The sequence below is a fragment of the Perissodus microlepis genome, chromosome 12 (genome assembly GCF_051167445.1).
Source record: "Perissodus microlepis isolate ML-2025 ecotype Zambia chromosome 12, ASM5116744v1, whole genome shotgun sequence".
Taxonomy (NCBI): domain Eukaryota; kingdom Metazoa; phylum Chordata; class Actinopteri; order Cichliformes; family Cichlidae; genus Perissodus; species Perissodus microlepis.
Genome location: NC_140472.1, coordinates 35,181,659 through 35,198,648, shown reverse-complemented (window position 1 = coordinate 35,198,648; position 16,990 = coordinate 35,181,659). Strand labels below are relative to the sequence as shown.

The 16,990-nt window shown below is 44.9% G+C and overlaps 2 protein-coding genes across 2 annotated transcripts; one reads left to right on the top strand and one right to left on the bottom strand.

The window, feature by feature from the left end:
- The first annotated feature begins 682 nt into the window (after positions 1-682).
- Positions 683-4,646, top strand: ctsla (cathepsin La). Its single transcript, XM_084945413.1, has 8 exons — positions 683-803; positions 1,651-1,787; positions 1,872-1,994; positions 2,211-2,363; positions 3,062-3,286; positions 3,498-3,666; positions 3,824-3,941; positions 4,242-4,646. Exons 2-8 carry the CDS (start codon positions 1,659-1,661, stop codon positions 4,339-4,341), a joined length of 1,017 nt encoding a protein of 338 aa, XP_084801539.1. The 5' UTR covers positions 683-803; positions 1,651-1,658; the 3' UTR covers positions 4,342-4,646.
- An 894-nt stretch (positions 4,647-5,540) lies between these two features.
- Positions 5,541-16,865, bottom strand: fbp2 (fructose-1,6-bisphosphatase 2). Its single transcript, XM_084945414.1, has 7 exons — positions 16,659-16,865; positions 15,468-15,630; positions 13,737-13,829; positions 12,768-12,908; positions 11,579-11,716; positions 8,833-8,952; positions 5,541-5,946 (listed from the first exon to the last, which is right to left on the bottom strand). The coding sequence occupies exons 1-7, from the start codon at positions 16,829-16,831 to the stop codon at positions 5,761-5,763; spliced, it is 1,014 nt and encodes a 337-aa protein (XP_084801540.1). The 5' UTR covers positions 16,832-16,865; the 3' UTR covers positions 5,541-5,760.
- Positions 16,866-16,990: the final 125 nt, after the last annotated feature.

The following is a 16,990-nucleotide window of genomic DNA, read 5'->3' as shown; positions in this document are numbered from 1 at the left end:
CAAATCTCCTTTATGACCCAGTAACAAACATTCAGCTGTTAGTGTTTACCCTCCATCTCAGGCTCCTGTTGTTGTGCAACTTTTAAACTCACTGAGAGGCCTTCTGTGGGTGTTTGTTGTCCATACCTATTTTTGCAGTCGCAGTTTCACACAAAGAAAATGACATGTCTGCAGATGAATCTGGAAGCCTTTCTCTAATTTTCTCCTCTGGTTAAACAACAAATTGCAGCAGAAAACCTGCAGGCCTGGTTCTCTTCAGTCTCTCCACACACTTTCAGTAACAGTATATTTATTTACCAGTTTAACTTTTTTTAAAAGTCCCCCACACACCACAGAAATATGAAAGTACAAAAGCAGACGTGTTTTCAGTAACACACAGAATAAATCGTTATTACTAATCATTGTTACTAATAGTTTGCTGGATGTACTTTTGAGTGTTTTCCTGAATACTTCTGTCTTGTGATCAGCGGTATTGAGCAGCATTGGGATAAATCAGAGGCTCTGTGACTGAAAACACGTTCAAACAAAAACACGCTGATTAAATCAATTCTTTTTCAAATCGCGCTTATCTAAAAAACTATCGACAACAACAACAGCTACCCGCAGGACTGGTGAGGGGACAATCACGTGCTGCCATGATGACGTCAGACCCCGTGTGGGCGGAGCCTGGGAGCAAACAAGAGCGGACCAATCACAGGGCAGCCTCGGAGCAGCTGCGGTGTCCGTCCAGCCTTTATAAAGTTTAGCGCAGCGTTACGGCAGCAGGTTATTTTCCTTCACTTTCAGCGTCGAGAATTTTTAGAGTAAGTGAAGTTTTTAATCTCGTTTTCAGGTCTGACGATTACGTTTTAGAAACAGGAAGTTTAATCAGAATTATTTGTGGGATTTTTTTTTTTCGCCTTTTAAACCTAGCATAAACATCGTGCCAGTGTCCGTTTTAAAAATCTCTAATTTAGCACGTTTTTAATTTAATGTTTTTTTAGCGATGATAATCAACATTTTGCTGTTGTTTCCATCACACCCATCGCTTTGTATTTCGTTCGGCTGTGTGTGCTGTGATCTGCGGTTTGTGCTTCGGTAGCAGCCATCGTTGCTTTTTCGCCTCTTCGCGTTAAATAGATTAAGAAAAGCCGGGACCCCGTCCCGCTGTGGATCAGGTGGTGTTTCTGGCCGGATGCTGGTCAAGTTTTGGTTTTCTTTTCGGTTTCCTGGTAGTAGTTTCGGTGACGGCCCGGTTTCTTGGCTCTGCGCCGGGACTGCCGATCCCGTGACTCTGCACAAACACAAACAGGCTCTGCTCATTGTCGGGATCTGGCCTCGTTTCCGCTCGGGAATGTGCAGGAAAATGGCGATGAGGAAATCAGCAGCATCTATTTTCTTGGATACACTTTGATGATTATTATTATTTTAATCCCGGGATCCAGCGGGCTCCTTTTGTGTGTTTGGCCTAACTGTTGCCCCACATTTGGCCCGGGGGGAGAAAGGATATGACTGCGCTGTCGGGAATGTGTTTTACTACTTAGTCATTGTGATAAATAAGAAGAGAAGTATTGTGTTGGGTAACCGCGTTTCTGTGAAGACCTCCAGGGCTGAGTTCTTCAGAAACGCGCCTCTGAAATCTGATCCTGACGCTGTTTTCTTGTTTTGCAGTAGGAGCCATGATGAAGCTGCTGCTGGCTGTACTGGCCGTTGGCCTGAGCTCGGTCCTCTCAGCCCCCCATCTGGACCCACAGCTGGATGAGCACTGGAACCTGTGGAAGAGCTGGCACGCTAAAAAATACCACGAGGTGATGCATTGTTGTTGTTCTTTCTGTAAAACCTGGTGCTCTTCTGTCCAGCCGAGGAGGCCTGACTGAGTTCTGTCTCTGCAGAAGGAGGAGGGCTGGAGGAGGATGGTGTGGGAGAAGAACTTGAAGAAGGTCGAGCTGCACAACCTGGAGCACTCCATGGGCAAACACACCTACCGCCTGGGCATGAACCACTTTGGAGACATGGTGAGCCAGCGGTACACACACACACACTTACTTACTTACTTACTTACTTTTGTATGGTGAAACTTGTCAAGGCTCTTTTAAACCTTTGGAAAGATGAATGAGGCAGATATCACTGGAAAACATGACTCATGCAATAATAAAGGTGATATAGAAGTTTGAAGGTGTAAAGTGCAGCATCATGTCGCTTTATTTACATTCCTGACATTGTTCCCACAGACCAACGAGGAGTTCAGGCAGCTCATGAACGGCTACAAGCACAAAGCAGAGAGAAAGGTGAAGGGGTCCCTGTTCTTGGAGCCCAACTTCCTGGAGGCCCCTCGTTCTCTGGACTGGAGGGATAAGGGCTACGTGACTCCCGTTAAGGACCAGGTAACAGCTGTTTTGTTTTGTTTTTTTTGTTCTCACCCTGGTTGCTCGAGGCCCTGTGGCAGCACATGCGTAATTAAGGTGGAGCTTCCTTGGTTTTGTGGTTGTAACAAACCAGACTGGTGCATCATCAGGTGTACTGTGGCTGTCTGATAAATGCCTTTAGATGATTTTTGAGTCATCCTGCACAACCTGCAGGTTTCATGACCACAGTGTGGTCTGTTTTCCTTCAGTAAAATTCCACACTGGCTCTTCAGGATTTGCATTGCTGGAGATGCAGACGCACCTCTTTACATCAGCTGTTTGCATTAAGCCTGATGTCATGTGCATTGTTCCAAATGTGTTGAAGGGCATTGCTGTAAATGTTTTGAAAGAAGATAATAAATACCCTGCAAACAGTCATCTTATCTATTTACTGCACTCACACCAATGCCCCTCCTCCCCCTCCCATGAGTGCACAGCCTGTTCCCTCCGCCCCTCGGCATACATTTTTCCCTCGGTGCTGTCAAACAGGTGGAGCCAGCAGTTCACTGTAAACAAGGCCAAGGTGCAGCAAGCGGGTGTATCCGTTTATTTTCTGTCGTTCGATTAGCCCCCTCTGCCTTTGCTCTTAGGTTTATGCAGAAGTTTACAGCCACAAAACTGTCACATTGTATGCTTTCATTTCTTCACCATCATTGTGTCCTGTCTGCTCTCCTCAGGGTCAGTGTGGCTCCTGCTGGGCTTTCAGTGCCACCGGAGCTCTGGAGGGTCAGCAGTTCAGGAAGACCGGCAAGATGGTGTCGCTGAGCGAGCAGAACTTGGTGGAATGCTCCAGACCCGAGGGTAACGAGGGCTGCAACGGAGGTCTGATGGACCAGGCCTTCCAGTACGTCAAGGACAACCAGGGCCTGGACTCTGAGGAGTCCTACCCTTACCTGGGAACCGTACGTATCTCTCACGTGTCCTCAGCGCAAATGAAAAGAAGTAATTTGTCTTTTACTGACCTGTCAGCAGTTTACTTATCAGTTGTTGGCATAATTGAGTCACTGATCATTTAATTCATCTCTATTAGTCTTTTAAAGAAAAGAGCTAACCACAGAATACTGATTCAGAGCTCAGTGTTATCCTCACTCACCACCACCTTCCCTCTTACAGGATGACCAGAAGTGCCATTATGACCCCCAGTACAACTCTGTCAATGACACCGGGTTCATGGACATTAAGAGCGGCAGCGAGCATGCTCTGATGAAGGCCGTTGCTGCTGTTGGACCCATTTCAGTCGCCATTGATGCTGGCCACGAGTCTTTCCAGTTTTACCAGTCAGGTCGGTGTTTGCCAGTTATAAAACACATTTTAACTTAAAGCTTATAAAATGCACGGACAGGAGAGGAGTAGTTGACTTGACGATATCTTCCTGCGTCAGGTTGACTGTTTCATGCTCATACTGAGCTGCAGGTTTGACTCGTGGCTTTAAATTTCAGGAATCTACTATGAGCCAGAGTGCAGCAGCGAGGAGCTGGACCACGGCGTGCTGTTGGTGGGCTACGGCTTTGAGGGGGAAGATGTGGACGGCAAGAAGTACTGGATCGTCAAGAACAGGTCAGTCAGGCTTTCACAGCTGCAGCGTACTCGGCCTTGAAGTGTGTAAAATCCACTCAACAAGAGTAGTTTCACTTCTTCCTTTCAATGCTGATGAATTTCACTTCCAGTTGGTGTTAAAGCTCCTAAATGTCACAGACTTCTCAGCCTGATGGAAAACGCTCTACTGATATGTATGAGAGTCGTTCTAATGTAAATAGGACTGTAGGCCAGTTTCAGGCCCTTTGTATCGTCGTCTCTGCATCACAAAGGAACCAAAACCAGTCACCTCCTGACTTTTGTTTTCTTATCTCTCTGCAGCTGGAGTGAGAACTGGGGAGACAAAGGCTACGTCTACATGGCTAAAGACCGACAGAACCACTGTGGTATTGCGACAGCAGCCAGCTACCCTCTGGTGTGAGGCCGGCTCCACCTCGTAGCATCGTAGTGTTTTTATTCTAATACTCTGGACAGGAGGGACGACGCTGCAGTCGACGTGAGACACGCAGGAGATTCTGAGGTTTCACCATCAATAACACTGATTTTAGGGAAATTGCCCTTTTTTGTTTTCTGCTACTTCATGTTGTCAGGAAAAAAAAATTAGCTCATCGTTTTATTCTCTGTAAATATGTACTACTTGGTAAGTGATCATTACCACTTGCTATGGTCATTGTAAATGATTTCTTTTCTACTTTTACTGTGATCAATTAAAGTTTTAAAACACTAGTCTGGTCTCAGGACTGTTTTTAAAGACTCGTTTCACCCCGAGCGCTTCCCTCATCTGATTATAATCAAACTGACGTCAACATTAAACTCTGTCCCTGCAGAAGTCACAATATTGCTCTAGAAAGCTAATGAAGTTAGCTAACATTAAGTTAGCTAATGTTAGCAATGCAACAAAGCTTCAGCTCTGCTTCTGCTGGTTTTAAAATGTAAAGCAATGAGGCTAATGAGCTCACTCCACAGCCGTGCTCGCTGACGCCTGGTGCTGGGATCTCATGGATTTCTGATCAACAAAGGTGCCAAGTGAGAAGGAAACTGGGGAAACGTGACCCAGTAAATACTGCTTACATAATGCTTTTCTCATAAATCTGAGCACTTCTTAACGTATCTCACCCAAAGACGCCTCTAACATACGAGCAGGGGGAGCCAGCGATCAAACCGACAGCCTTCGGGTCAATAGATGAGGCTCTTTACTTCAAACCACCAAATATTTCAAGTGTAAAAAGCACCTAAAAACTACACCTCGGGACTGATGATGATTGACTTCTACTGGTTGATTACCAGATGTTAACAAGGATAAAACCTCATTTAACATTCATGCTAGCAACATTATGGTGATGGGTTTTTGTTTTGTAATCTAAAGCTAACTGATTACTGTCGTACTGGTTCGTGGTATTTTAAGGCCAACTGTTAAAGATATTTGAATTCTCACTTTTCTATTTAATTTATTTAGCACTAAATAACCACAGTGGCCTCTGCAGCTGGAGGATGCTGGAAGCTAAAGGCCCTGCATCATGCAGAGGAAACCCTAAAATCGCAAGTCCCTCTGAGCACACGGCAACAGTCAGAAGATTTTTGCTAAAAAAAAAAGAGTCAAAAACACAGAGTGATACCTGGATTCTTTCTGGTGTCATATTTCTTTCTGTTTTTATGCAGCATATATGACCCAACACAGGCACTTTCATAAATCATGATGTCACAGTTAATAAATCTAATTATTTATTTAAGGTTAAGCTGAATATTTAGCTGTTACCGTTGAAGCAGAAAACAACACCAGGTCACGACTGTGAGAAAACCACATTTTAAGAATCTTCAGCCAATCGAAGATCCCGCAGCTTTATGAGAACTTCTTGACAAAGGACAGGTACTCGTTGACGTCATCAGGTGAGCCGACGACAAAGGGCACCCGCTGGTGGAGCGATTCAGGCTGAACGTCCAGTATCCTCTGAGTGCCCGTGGTGGCGAGGCCACCGGCCTGCTCGATGATGAAGGCGATGGGGTTGCACTCGTAAAGCAGCCGCAGCTTCAAGGAGAAGTTAAAAAAAAAAGGACACCTTAATATTGAAAAGATCAGCAGCTCAGCTGTTCACAGCTAAAGGTCACACGGTCACAGCTGGAATCTGAACCGCTGAATCATTTCTAAAGATGGTCAATATTCACTCTGAGACTGATAACCACCCCACAGTGGGCTGCCGAGGCTCACAACAGCACGTTTCCAGTTTTGTGTAGCTACAGTTTACAGATGACCACAAACATGTCGCAGGCGATCATCAGATCAGACTCGTGTTCATGTTTAGTTTTTAATTATGCATAAAACTGAATGAGTGCTGGACTCTGGACACCCAACAAACGGAATACGAACCCCAGACTAATAATCAGAGGCACTAATAATCTCACTTAATAAGCACACACAGGTCCCAGCGGCGATCTGTTGTCATCTAAGTGATGACGTATGAACCCTGCTTCCGGGTCCAAATGTTTATTAAGGCTGTTGTGTTTTTAACATGTTTTAATGCTTTGTATCTGTTTCTGTTTAACCTGAACAAGCTCCTGTTAACTTTTACCGAGTGGAAAAAAGTTAGCGTTCATCCTCCAGCTTCACTGTGTTTATGCTAAGCTGCTGTTATTGTTCTATATTTCTTCATACATTCTTATATATTTCTATATTGTGTATGTGTGTATTGTGTATTTTGTTGTACAGTTATTTCATTTTTAACTTTAATTTATATATTTTATCTTATTCCTTCCCAGTTAAATTTACCCTTTTTAATTTCCATATTTATTTCCTATCCTATTCATAGTCTTTTTTTCTTTAGGTCACAGCAGTTGTCTAAGCATTTCACTGCATATCTTACTGTGTATGACTGTGTATGTGACAAATAACATTTGAATTTAACATAGCTGTGTCGCTAGCGGTCACGTAGCACATCATTATATACCAGCTAGCCCAACCTCAGTAACCCTACAAACGTCACTGCTGCTTAGTTTTCTGTCTTCATTCATGTTGGAAGTGACAGCAGAGCTGTACGTCTGAATTCTTTCATTAATCTCTCAGTCAGAACATGTTATATCATGTTTAGGTGGAAGCTAGCGAGCTAACTTCCTGCTAACTTCTAACTCCGTTAAATGTAATAAATCCTGTTTTCATGGATGTTAAACTTTGTTACACCCGGTAAAGCAGCAACGCTGATCGTTTTATTAAAGATGAAAGAATTTAGACAGTTTTTAACTCTCAGTGATGTCACAGTGTTTGTGTGACTTTGGGACCTGAAGTGGCGATTGGACCCGGAAATAATGACGTCAGACTTAAAGCCCGGATACTCATCTGTTTCTGAGACACGCTTCTTTCTTTGACTCTCACATGTAGTGGGCTGATTCCTGGCAATATTAGAGAATGACAACAAGAAAAAAGGAAGAAAATTCTCTCAGAATTGGGAAGTGGAGTAGTTTCTAAGTTTTTATTGTGGCTGCATTTCCTTTTCTTGTGTCCATCAAATCCACATAAACCGTTTCTGATTCGTGACCTTTCAACCGCCACTCGACCTTTAAGAAAGCCTTCTCCTCTTTCTTCACGGCTGAGCTTTGGAAAGGCGTCCGTCCCACAGCGCTGACTTATGAAAAACCAGAACGCAGTGCATTTGCTCGATTTGTGGGGCAATAAAACTGCTGTGCAGATTCACACATCTGGTGATTGTCCAGCACGCAGAACTTCACCTCCAAAGGTCATATAGAGTGTCTTTATTGGAGCGCTATGGCACGCTGACGGCATGTGTTTTATCCCCACTAAAAGCTCTCCACTGGAGCATTTGATCTAGTGTTATATATATTTGTATTTGTTACATTCAGCTATATACATCAGTCAGATCAGAATTCAGACACCTGCTTGTGAAAGACTTTAATTTTTTGATGGGGGACATGTTTGGGAGTTTACGTGGTGCTTTTGTTAAGCATTAAAAAAACACCCTAAATTTGGCCAAAATGTGAAAGTTTTTTTGTTTCCAGGTTACTTTTAAATGCTCTTCGTCAGTATTTCAATAATAACACCCGCAGTGAACGAGCAGGTCGTGGCTATGTGCTGAAACTAGACAGTCTGAGTTTCATATTCCCGTCTTCACTGCAGTGCACAGGTTTGTTCACAGCTGCCTGGTGCCTGTGATTTCCCCTGTATTCAGTTTACATCTTATAATATATTAATCATATGTTAAGAGTTATTATTTGCTGTTGCTTTTGAAACTGTCGCTCAGCAGCTGTAGCTCGTGTTTGCCCAGGAAATAATGGTGGAAATATGACAGATGTTGTGTTTGAAGCGCTCACAGAGGGAAGCTGCCTGGATGCACACTGACGCATGAGGTTTGTGGGTTTTCTTTACCACCAGTCTCTGCTGCCTCTGAGCTTTATTTATCTCAGGACAACCTTGGATTAGTCCACGGACACATCCACGGCAGTGTTTGGTCACACGTCACAGTCAGGGTCATTTCATTTTGGAGCAAAAACTTAAATCAAACTTTTGGAGTTAAAACAAATTTAAAACGCTTCATGACTGAAACATGTTTGTTTCTTTTTTGTGGAGTGAACCCATTAAAGGGGACCTGCTTTGCTCTTCACACTGTTACACTGATGTGCGCTGATACTAAACACAGCCAAAGGTTCAGATAATGAGTTCAGTGTATAAGCAAGAAATCCCCGTGAGCCAAACCTCAGACCTCAGACCGCTCTGAAAACTTTTTTTTCCTCTTCTGGGCTCTGCGTGATGTCAGTGAGAGTCGATATCACTTTCATGTCAGGCACACCTGCTACACCAAGGCCCAGTGTAAGATAAATAAGCATTATTCTGATTGGTAAATCATGCAAAGCCACTCAAAAGCACAACGAGTCCCCATTGAACAGCTGCAGCCTTCTCAGTGGTTACCTTTCCCTTTGGGCTCTTCTCATTGGCCGGATACATGAAGATCCCTCCGTAAGCGATAGTGCGGTGAATGTCTGAGACCATCGAGCCCACGTATCGCGCTCCGTAGGGCGAACTGCCATCCTGCAGGAGAGAAATTCATTTTAAATGTCACTAAACTAAATGTGACTTTTCCTGTCACATTTTCTATGCTCCACATCACATTTTGGTTTATTTTGAGAAATAAATTTAAACACACAGATTCCATTAGCATTCCCAGTTTTTGACTGGTATTTTATGTCGGCTAATTCTTGGATGTAAAGCGTTAGTTTATCTACTTCCTGTGGTCACTGTCAGGTAAAAACAGCCCCAACAAAAAAACTGTATATTACAGATATTACAACCATTTAAAAACAAAGAGCTGTAGAGCAACAGCATCATGTGACCAGCGTCTCACCGTGGCCCAGTGTGGCAAACCAGAGTTCAACACTCCAGCTTTATCACTACGAGTGCATTTTAAAAACTGACCTGTAAGTAACGTCTGATATGAAATGACTTTGGACAAAAACATTTGCATCACATTTCATATTTTGTAAAACTGAAACAGCTTCTGAATGTCTGGTTTTTACACAAGAACACATTAAATTGGATTTTTTCTGAATGAAACTGGTCTGCACACAAAGACACGAGTGAACCAGAGTGAATGACGCACAGCAGGCAGGTCAAAGTCCACCTGCAGCAGCTGCAGCACTCACCCGCACAGACAGGCAGATGCTCCACAGCGTCAAAGTCTGCTTTTACATTTGTGATTAAATATTCTTCTCAGTGAACTTCCTTCTCAGAATTTGTTGTTTAACAGGTTAAAATGTGACAACGACATCATGTGACGCGTGCAGTCGAAGGTGTGTGGAGTTCCCACCAAGCAAGGTTCGTGTTCTGACCGGTACGACATGATGTAGAGTCATGTGCCTGCTGAGTCACATCCCGTAAGAGTGTGTGTGTGTGTGTGTGTGTGTGTGTGTGTGTGTGTGCGTGCAAAGTAAAGCAGGGCTTCCCAAACATGACACACGATCAAAAAGAAAAGAAAAGAAAAAAAATCCACCTAGAGCGAAACTACCTAAAATAAAATAACTGGAAGTCAAAAGAAAGAGCAGCGAGCAGAGCGTGAGGGGACGTTATCGAGGGTGTGACGTGTGAACGTATGATTTATGATCTGAAGCATATTAATGCTGAGAGAGACGTCCTGAGCAGGAGGGGTGCTGATCTGGAAGCAGTGATCAGGGCCTGTTGAACCGAGTTTTGTTTAGTGTTGAAATCTGGTCACCTGACTCTGTACGGCTGCTCCTCTGTAACCAAATAAAGCTTTTTCAAATGCAGACGTTACATTTGTAAACGATCCTTCATGCAGGTGAAAAACTGACGGGTTTAAAAAAGGAGCAGAGACTAAAAACTTCCCTGCGCGGCATTCAGAAAGTGTTGCGTTTCACTTTAACCTCGTGACTGAAGATCTGCTGTTTCATAAAGAAACAGAGTGTGTGAGTAACTCTGTGGTCACTGACGGATTGTGCTGGCTCATGATGCGCTGTGTGAAGTGTAATGTGAATGACAGTGAGCGTTCATGGAAGAGATATTAGCAGAAAATCTGCTGTGACGCAAACTCGGCCTGATGGGAACTGCAGCGTGTGCAGAATGGACTTTTGCAAAAATACAAAACCACCCTCGAATATACCCAACCTTAGTGTGTGTGTGTGATTTATGCTGTGTGGACATGTAAGAGTGCTAGTTTGTTATGGTAGCGTTACATTTAATACACATAATCCCACAGAGGTTGTTTTCCTATAGATTCGTGTGACGAGACGTTCGGGACATCCTGTAGCTGCTGTGTGAAGTTTCTTGGTCTTTGTGTTTGAAACCAAACCCACGAAGCGTCGACAGAGTCATGTCACACACGTGACACAATGCGCCACTTTTAATTTGAGTTTTCAGTTATTCTAAAAGTACATAGGAGGGTTTTGTTTTGCTTTTTTGCTTTTTGGGAAAAATCAAAGGCAAAGGAAACTGAAATGAGAAAACGAGAGCATCAGCGAATCCCGGGCTGATGAAGAGGACGCTCATGACAAGCGCAGGCTTCACAAAGTGCTGAGTGTGCGTGTGCAGACAGAGTTTCCAGTTGAGAAGCTGCTGCAGTTTCCTGAGGAACAGGATGTGCACTCACATTAGCTGTTTCACCATCCTGCAGCTCAGCTGACCGAGCCGCCACTCCTTCCTACAGCCTGACCGACCAGTCACGCTCCGCTGACTGCCCGTCACATGTTTCAGGGCATAGGTAACCTCTACCTGCTCTCGCTACACAAATGCATTGAGAGTCTTTTACTGTAAATCACCCAGAATGCACTGCATGTGCATGTAGGGTTGAAGTAATTTCTCCCACAAGCAAATGAAATGGTTTTATTGAGCAAGTCCAACAGTGAAGTATACACGTACCATAATACTAGACTGACCGACAAACATGTTCTCTGTGCCTGTGAGCCTGTAAATGTGTTCTAGCCCTGCAGATGCTTCGTCAGGACTCACGTGATGAGTGCGAGGAGCTGCTTGTGTGTGAACTGTGGCTGCAGGACTGAGTGTTAGATTCAGCTTTGAGCCCGCAGACCTGAACAGATGCGCTGTGGGTCGATAGCTCGCATTTCTACTGCAGCTTCAGTTAAAGGTATCACATTTAAAACCATAAACGCGCTCTGAGTAAGTGGGACGCCGTGCGCGCTCTTACCTCGGGGTACTTCTTGTGTTTGAGGTATTCATTGATGGAGGGGTGGAAGTACTTGGCGTAGCCCTCGTTCAGACTGTAGATCTTCCCCTTGGGCTTGATCCTCACGTTCCTTTCAGTCAGGATGAACTCGCCGACGGCCTGATAAGAAAACAGTTAGACGTTTAGTGGAAACAATAGAAATGATCAGGATAGAAAAACATCAGCAGAAGTGAACCAGCGCCAAAGGATCAAATCCAGATGTTAGCCAGTGCCTTCAGAGCAAAATTCTCAGGTCCAAGAGTTCAGGTGTTTAAATTACAAAGTCAAGGTGCCGCATTATACACGACTGTAAACACTGATGATACCTGATAAAGGATAACAATCCTCCTCAGCAGGACAACATTACTCTCTCCAGCTGTCGAGACCTCCGGAGGTTTCTGGACTAAATTCTTGAAAACAGCGTTCCGGGTTTTTCCTACATTTCTGTTTCAACGATATCATAACTAAACCTGCTTTTTAAAAAGGCTGATCAAAATGTTTTTAAAGACCAAAAAACTCAATATCAAAGAAAAAGTGAAGTTTATTGAAAAGCTGATTAATCAAAGTTGTTCACTAAACAACAAAAGACAAAAACACAAAGCAGGACGTGATGAAGGACGCAGGCTGAAACAGGAAAACTCACAGGAAGGAAAAGAGAGAGAGGGAGACGGGACTCGTGCGCTCACTGAAGAACGAGAAACAGGAGGGCATCAGGTGAGAGGAATAAAAACACTCAGACAGACAGGAAGTAAAACAGGAAGCATCAGGAAATTTGCATATTTGAGACAAGAATGATGAGAAGATGTGAACATGATCTTTGTTTAGACTCTTTTTACCTTTGAAACCCAGAATGTGACACGAGTAAGATGATATAAACTGATTTAATCAGAGATGAGGTGCCAGAAACATTGTGGCAAATCTAAAAGGATTGACGTGTGTTTACAGTCCTGTGATTCCACATGTGCCTCACGAGGGATGACTGACAGCATCGTGTCTGCTTTCTTTGGCAGAAACAATAAACCAGAGAAACGGGAAAAGCACGACTGTGAGGGATTAACCGTGAGTTTATGAGATTATCACTGACACAAGGAGCCATGAGAGAAAAGGGCCCTTCAGGTAACGTCACGTGGCGCTCTGTGGAGGTGTGGAAACCTGTGACCGCAGTACTCACAGGATCGAGCGTGAAGAAGTTGACCCCGGCGCCCGTGCTGAGGGCCACCAGGGTGGCGCTGCCATAGAGGGCGTAGCCGGCGCACACGATGTTGTTGCCCTGCTGCAGGGCGTCTTTCTCGGTGGGCTCCCCCTCTGAGATCTGAACATCACAGCAGGGAAAAACGACAGCAGCATCCTGAGAGATTATCTGCAAACTGTTCACAGACTGAGTGCCTCAGTGGACAAAGACTGTAGCATCAGACCAAAAACTCACAAACTGACATCAGATTAACGTTTTACTCATTCCAGAATAAAACATGTGGATGAATCACATCAGGTTTCATGGTATAAACCTCACGCAGGCCTGTCTGGGTCATGGGTGTTGTGCAATGTTGAAAAAACTCAGCAGGCTGCAGCTGTAAATAATCAGAAGCGCTCAGAAGCCAGGTTTAGCTGGGCAGCAGCGCCCTCTTGTGTCTGCAGGATGTTACTGCACCTCGACCCTGCAGAAATCTGAAGTTTCTTAAAATCCCAGAAGCCTTTAAAGACTCGAGGTGTGTTTGAGTAAGATAGATGGTTCTGTTACAGACGGCAGCTTCACAGTATGAGAACATTTCCTGGATTTTTAAAAACGTGGTAGTGGAGCGATCGATAAAAAGGCGTGTGGTGGGAGACGCAGGAAATCTTAATATTTAAATAGAAATAAAATCAGTGTGGACACTGGCTGTGTCCTGTTATTACTGCACAGCATCATTAATGTGCGACTGTTTACCCAAGTAACTAATAAGTAACTTAATAGCACAAAAGCTGTATAATCAAAATATATTTAAAGTACTCACAGTAAATGTACTCAGATATTTTACTGTTGATGGTTTGAAATACTTGTGACTTCATTCAGTACCAGGATTTGGCTGTTTTCCTTGACTCGGGAGCAAAATGTAAAGTTTGTGATGCAGATGATTCGGCGAGACTCTGAGCTCAGACTCACACGTTTGTAGATGGCGAATATGGTGCCGATGGACGCCAAGCAGTCGATGTTACTGGAGCCGTCCAGAGGGTCGAAGCAGACCACATACTTCCCCTGTGAAGAAACACACTAAATAATGAAATATGATGATAATAATAAATTATATTCCAAATAAAAGTGAATGAGTCATGCAGCCATCTAAAACCAGTGCTGGGGGGTCCACCTGCATCTAAAGGTCAAAGGTCACTCTTGAGGACGCCAATGTTCACATTTTGGACAGAGAAGACAGATGTTTGAAAGAGGAGTGAAAGAAGCCATTTGCGTCCACTGTGAACGCCATCTGTGAACAGAGGGCGGGGCTTATGACACCAACCGTCTGCCATCTATAATCCAGTTTTGAGATCCTTCCCAGACGCCTTAACGCCCACTCACTCCTGGGCCTGGGCTTCACCTGCAACCTTGGCTGATTGTGACCTACACCCGTTTTCACACCGTGGCTCGTACAGTTAGGTAGAGGATCAATAGGGGGTCCATGACCCTCTTGGGGACACGCCCACAGGGCTTTTGTCTCCGAGCTCCTTAGACAGAACATGCATGACGTCATTCAAACATCCAGATCCAACAGCTGTTGTTCAGGAGTTTCACTCGTCCACCTGCGATGTTGTGGGTGATTAATACAGTTAGAGCCATAAATATATGGACAAAGGAACATTTCTTTTTTCTCTGTAATTCCGGACTGTGGACATCCGCCTGTACAACTACTCATCAAGGATAAAGGACACTCTTTCGAGGATGCCAATGTTCACATTTTGGACAGAGAGGACAGATGGTTTGAAAGAGGAGTGAAAGAAGCCATTTATGTCCACTGTGAGCGACCATCTTTGAACAGAGGCGGGGTTTACGACACCAACTCTCTGCCATCTATAATCCAGTTTTGAGATCCCTTCCCAGACGCCTTAACGCCCACTCACATCCTGGGCCATCTGACCTCAGGAAATCACATGATAAGGTGGGGCCAGGTTTCACAATGAACACACCCGAAACTCTGGCTGATTGGGACCCACACCCAGTTTCACACCTTGGCTCAGGCGATTAGAGGATCATCAGGGGGTCCTTTTGTCCCTCTGTGGGGGGATACTCCCACTAGGTTTATATCTGGGACTCTCCACCATTTGACCTTAGAACTGAAGAAGCTTCTCGGATGAGAGGTGAAACGTCTTCAAGTAACTTAAAGAAGTCCAGACGCTTTTCTTTGCAAGATCCTTAGACTACGATGACCTGGATGACTGAGAACCTTCACAGACATACTCATCAACCTTAAATTTCATACTCTAACTGAATTCTTCTGCCATAATAAATCAATTCAAGTGTGAGAAATCTGACTGAATTTTAAGCTAACAGCACAAACCTGTATTGTGCTGACTGAATTTAATCTGAGTGCTGTGATTATGAGACACGGACCGACTGTCTGGTTTAAAATGGTGACAAATTAAAAGAAAACCTTGAAGCTTTGAAAATAGCTGGATGCTCCACAGCTCGGCCCCTCAGCTGAGGGACGGGGCATCGTTGTGCAAAATCTTCTCTTCATACTGAGCTGGATCTCCCCGGCTTAGATGTGGTGAGGTGTCACACCAGTCCTGACTGACTGGAAGAGGTCACGCCCATCACCACAGATGTGATTCATCACAGGATAAAGATGGACTCACCTGTGATGGTGGAACAGAGACACCTGGCTGTGAGGTGGCTGCTTACCCTCTTCTCCTGGGGGGTGACGATGAGCTCCTTGTTCTCCTCAGACACCATGCAGCAGGTGCTGTAGGAGGCCTGCAGCATGTTGATGACCAGGTCGTTCGACAGCACGTCCAGCTTCTTCACGTCGTCCCCCGTCACGTTCACAGCGCCCGCCAGACCGTGCCTGCACGGACCAATCAGCAGCCACACGTTAGCCACGCCCACACACAGGACACCTGACTGAGAGCAAACCTGCTCACATCCGGCTGAGCAGAGAAATTCAGTTAGTCACAGAAAAATTCTTCATTATTGGTTTTCCCCCCACAGTGGTTTCTTCAACTGGAGATCACGTGTGAAGCGAACTCCATTTACTGCCAACAAAGCTGAACTGTGATTGGTTATGTAAGCTCTCTGGATAATGATGCTTTCTTCACGGGCTGGCACGATGTCAGCAGGCGGTGCTTTGGGATCCTCACGAGCTCCGTCTGCAGCTTTAAACAAACCGGACACACTAAACTGTAAAGCGGGCTGTCAGGGTCACGCCTGCGACCCCACGTTGATCTGAGGCGGGCTGCACCACTGACACTCCTGCACAATATGACATACATGGACACTTTGGCATTTAATAAGATATCCAATGAAAAATGATGATGATATGTCTTCAGAAAAACGAGCTTTGTTTAATTAAATGTGGTAAATGTTTCCAGTCGGTCGGACCAGCAGATCTGTGACTTCACACTAAATCACTTTATGCTTTTATGATTTGAGCCATTTGTCCAGATCTTAATATCGCTGCTCTATTCACACTTCAGTCGTGAAGCGGACCAACTTGGACCCTCAGATGGGCTTGTTTTGGCCCCGGAGCCGCGTGTTTGACACCCCTGCCCTTAAACAAAGAATTTTAACAATCCGCACAGCTCAGTCCTTTCACTGCACGATCTTTTATTAAAGTCACGATTAGAGTGTTGAAATCATACAAAGCTGTGTGTGCTGCTTTCACTGCAGCGGTGCGACCTTTATCCAGCACAAAGCCTCTGTTCATTCTTATTGTGCAGTGTTGAAATCAGAGGTGATTTATCTGTGATTCTACACTGAACACAAACAGCCAGTCGCTCCACCGGCTCTGTGATGGAGGTCGACCTCCAACAGCAAAGTTCACGCACAGCTTTGTCCCCGCATGCTGAACTGTCTCTGTACGTAGGTGATACTCACAGGTGGGCCAAGCCTGCCTTACGCACAGCAGATGAAATTGCTTTGATGGCCGTCAGCATGGCGTTGATGAGCTGGGTCAGCTCACCCGTCGCCCCTTTAGCCTGGCGCCCCGTCTCGATGACAAACCGGGTCAGGGTCCATACGTCCGTCTCAAACGCCGACTGGTCCGACATGCCGGATCCTGGTTCTTCTGTCCTTCCTGCTGGGCAGCAAGCTACGACTGAGCCTCCTCATTATGAGCCTCGTCCTTTACGTGCCCAGAACTGTGAAGCTGAGCCAGGGGATCTATTTGTGAGCGCAGCCGAGTGGAAGAGCGGGTGTGTACGTGGAGA

Excerpts from the sequence above, each read along its gene's own strand:
- ctsla (XM_084945413.1), top strand. The coding sequence starts at position 1,659 with ATGATGAAGCTGCTGCTGGCTGTACTGGCCGTTGGCCTGAGCTCGGTC. Across the intron at positions 1,788-1,871 it reads ACGCTAAAAAATACCACGAG|AAGGAGGAGGGCTGGAGGAG; the intron begins GTGATGCATTGT and ends CTGTCTCTGCAG. Across the intron at positions 3,942-4,241 it reads TACTGGATCGTCAAGAACAG|CTGGAGTGAGAACTGGGGAG; the intron begins GTCAGTCAGGCT and ends ATCTCTCTGCAG.
- fbp2 (XM_084945414.1), bottom strand. The coding sequence starts at position 16,831 with ATGTCGGACCAGTCGGCGTTTGAGACGGACGTATGGACCCTGACCCGG. Across the intron at positions 13,830-15,467 it reads TCACCCCCCAGGAGAAGAGG|GGGAAGTATGTGGTCTGCTT; the intron begins GTAAGCAGCCAC and ends GTTTCTTCACAG. Across the intron at positions 5,947-8,832 it reads AGAAGAGCCCAAAGGGAAAG|CTGCGGCTGCTTTACGAGTG; the intron begins GTAACCACTGAG and ends TTCTCCTTGAAG.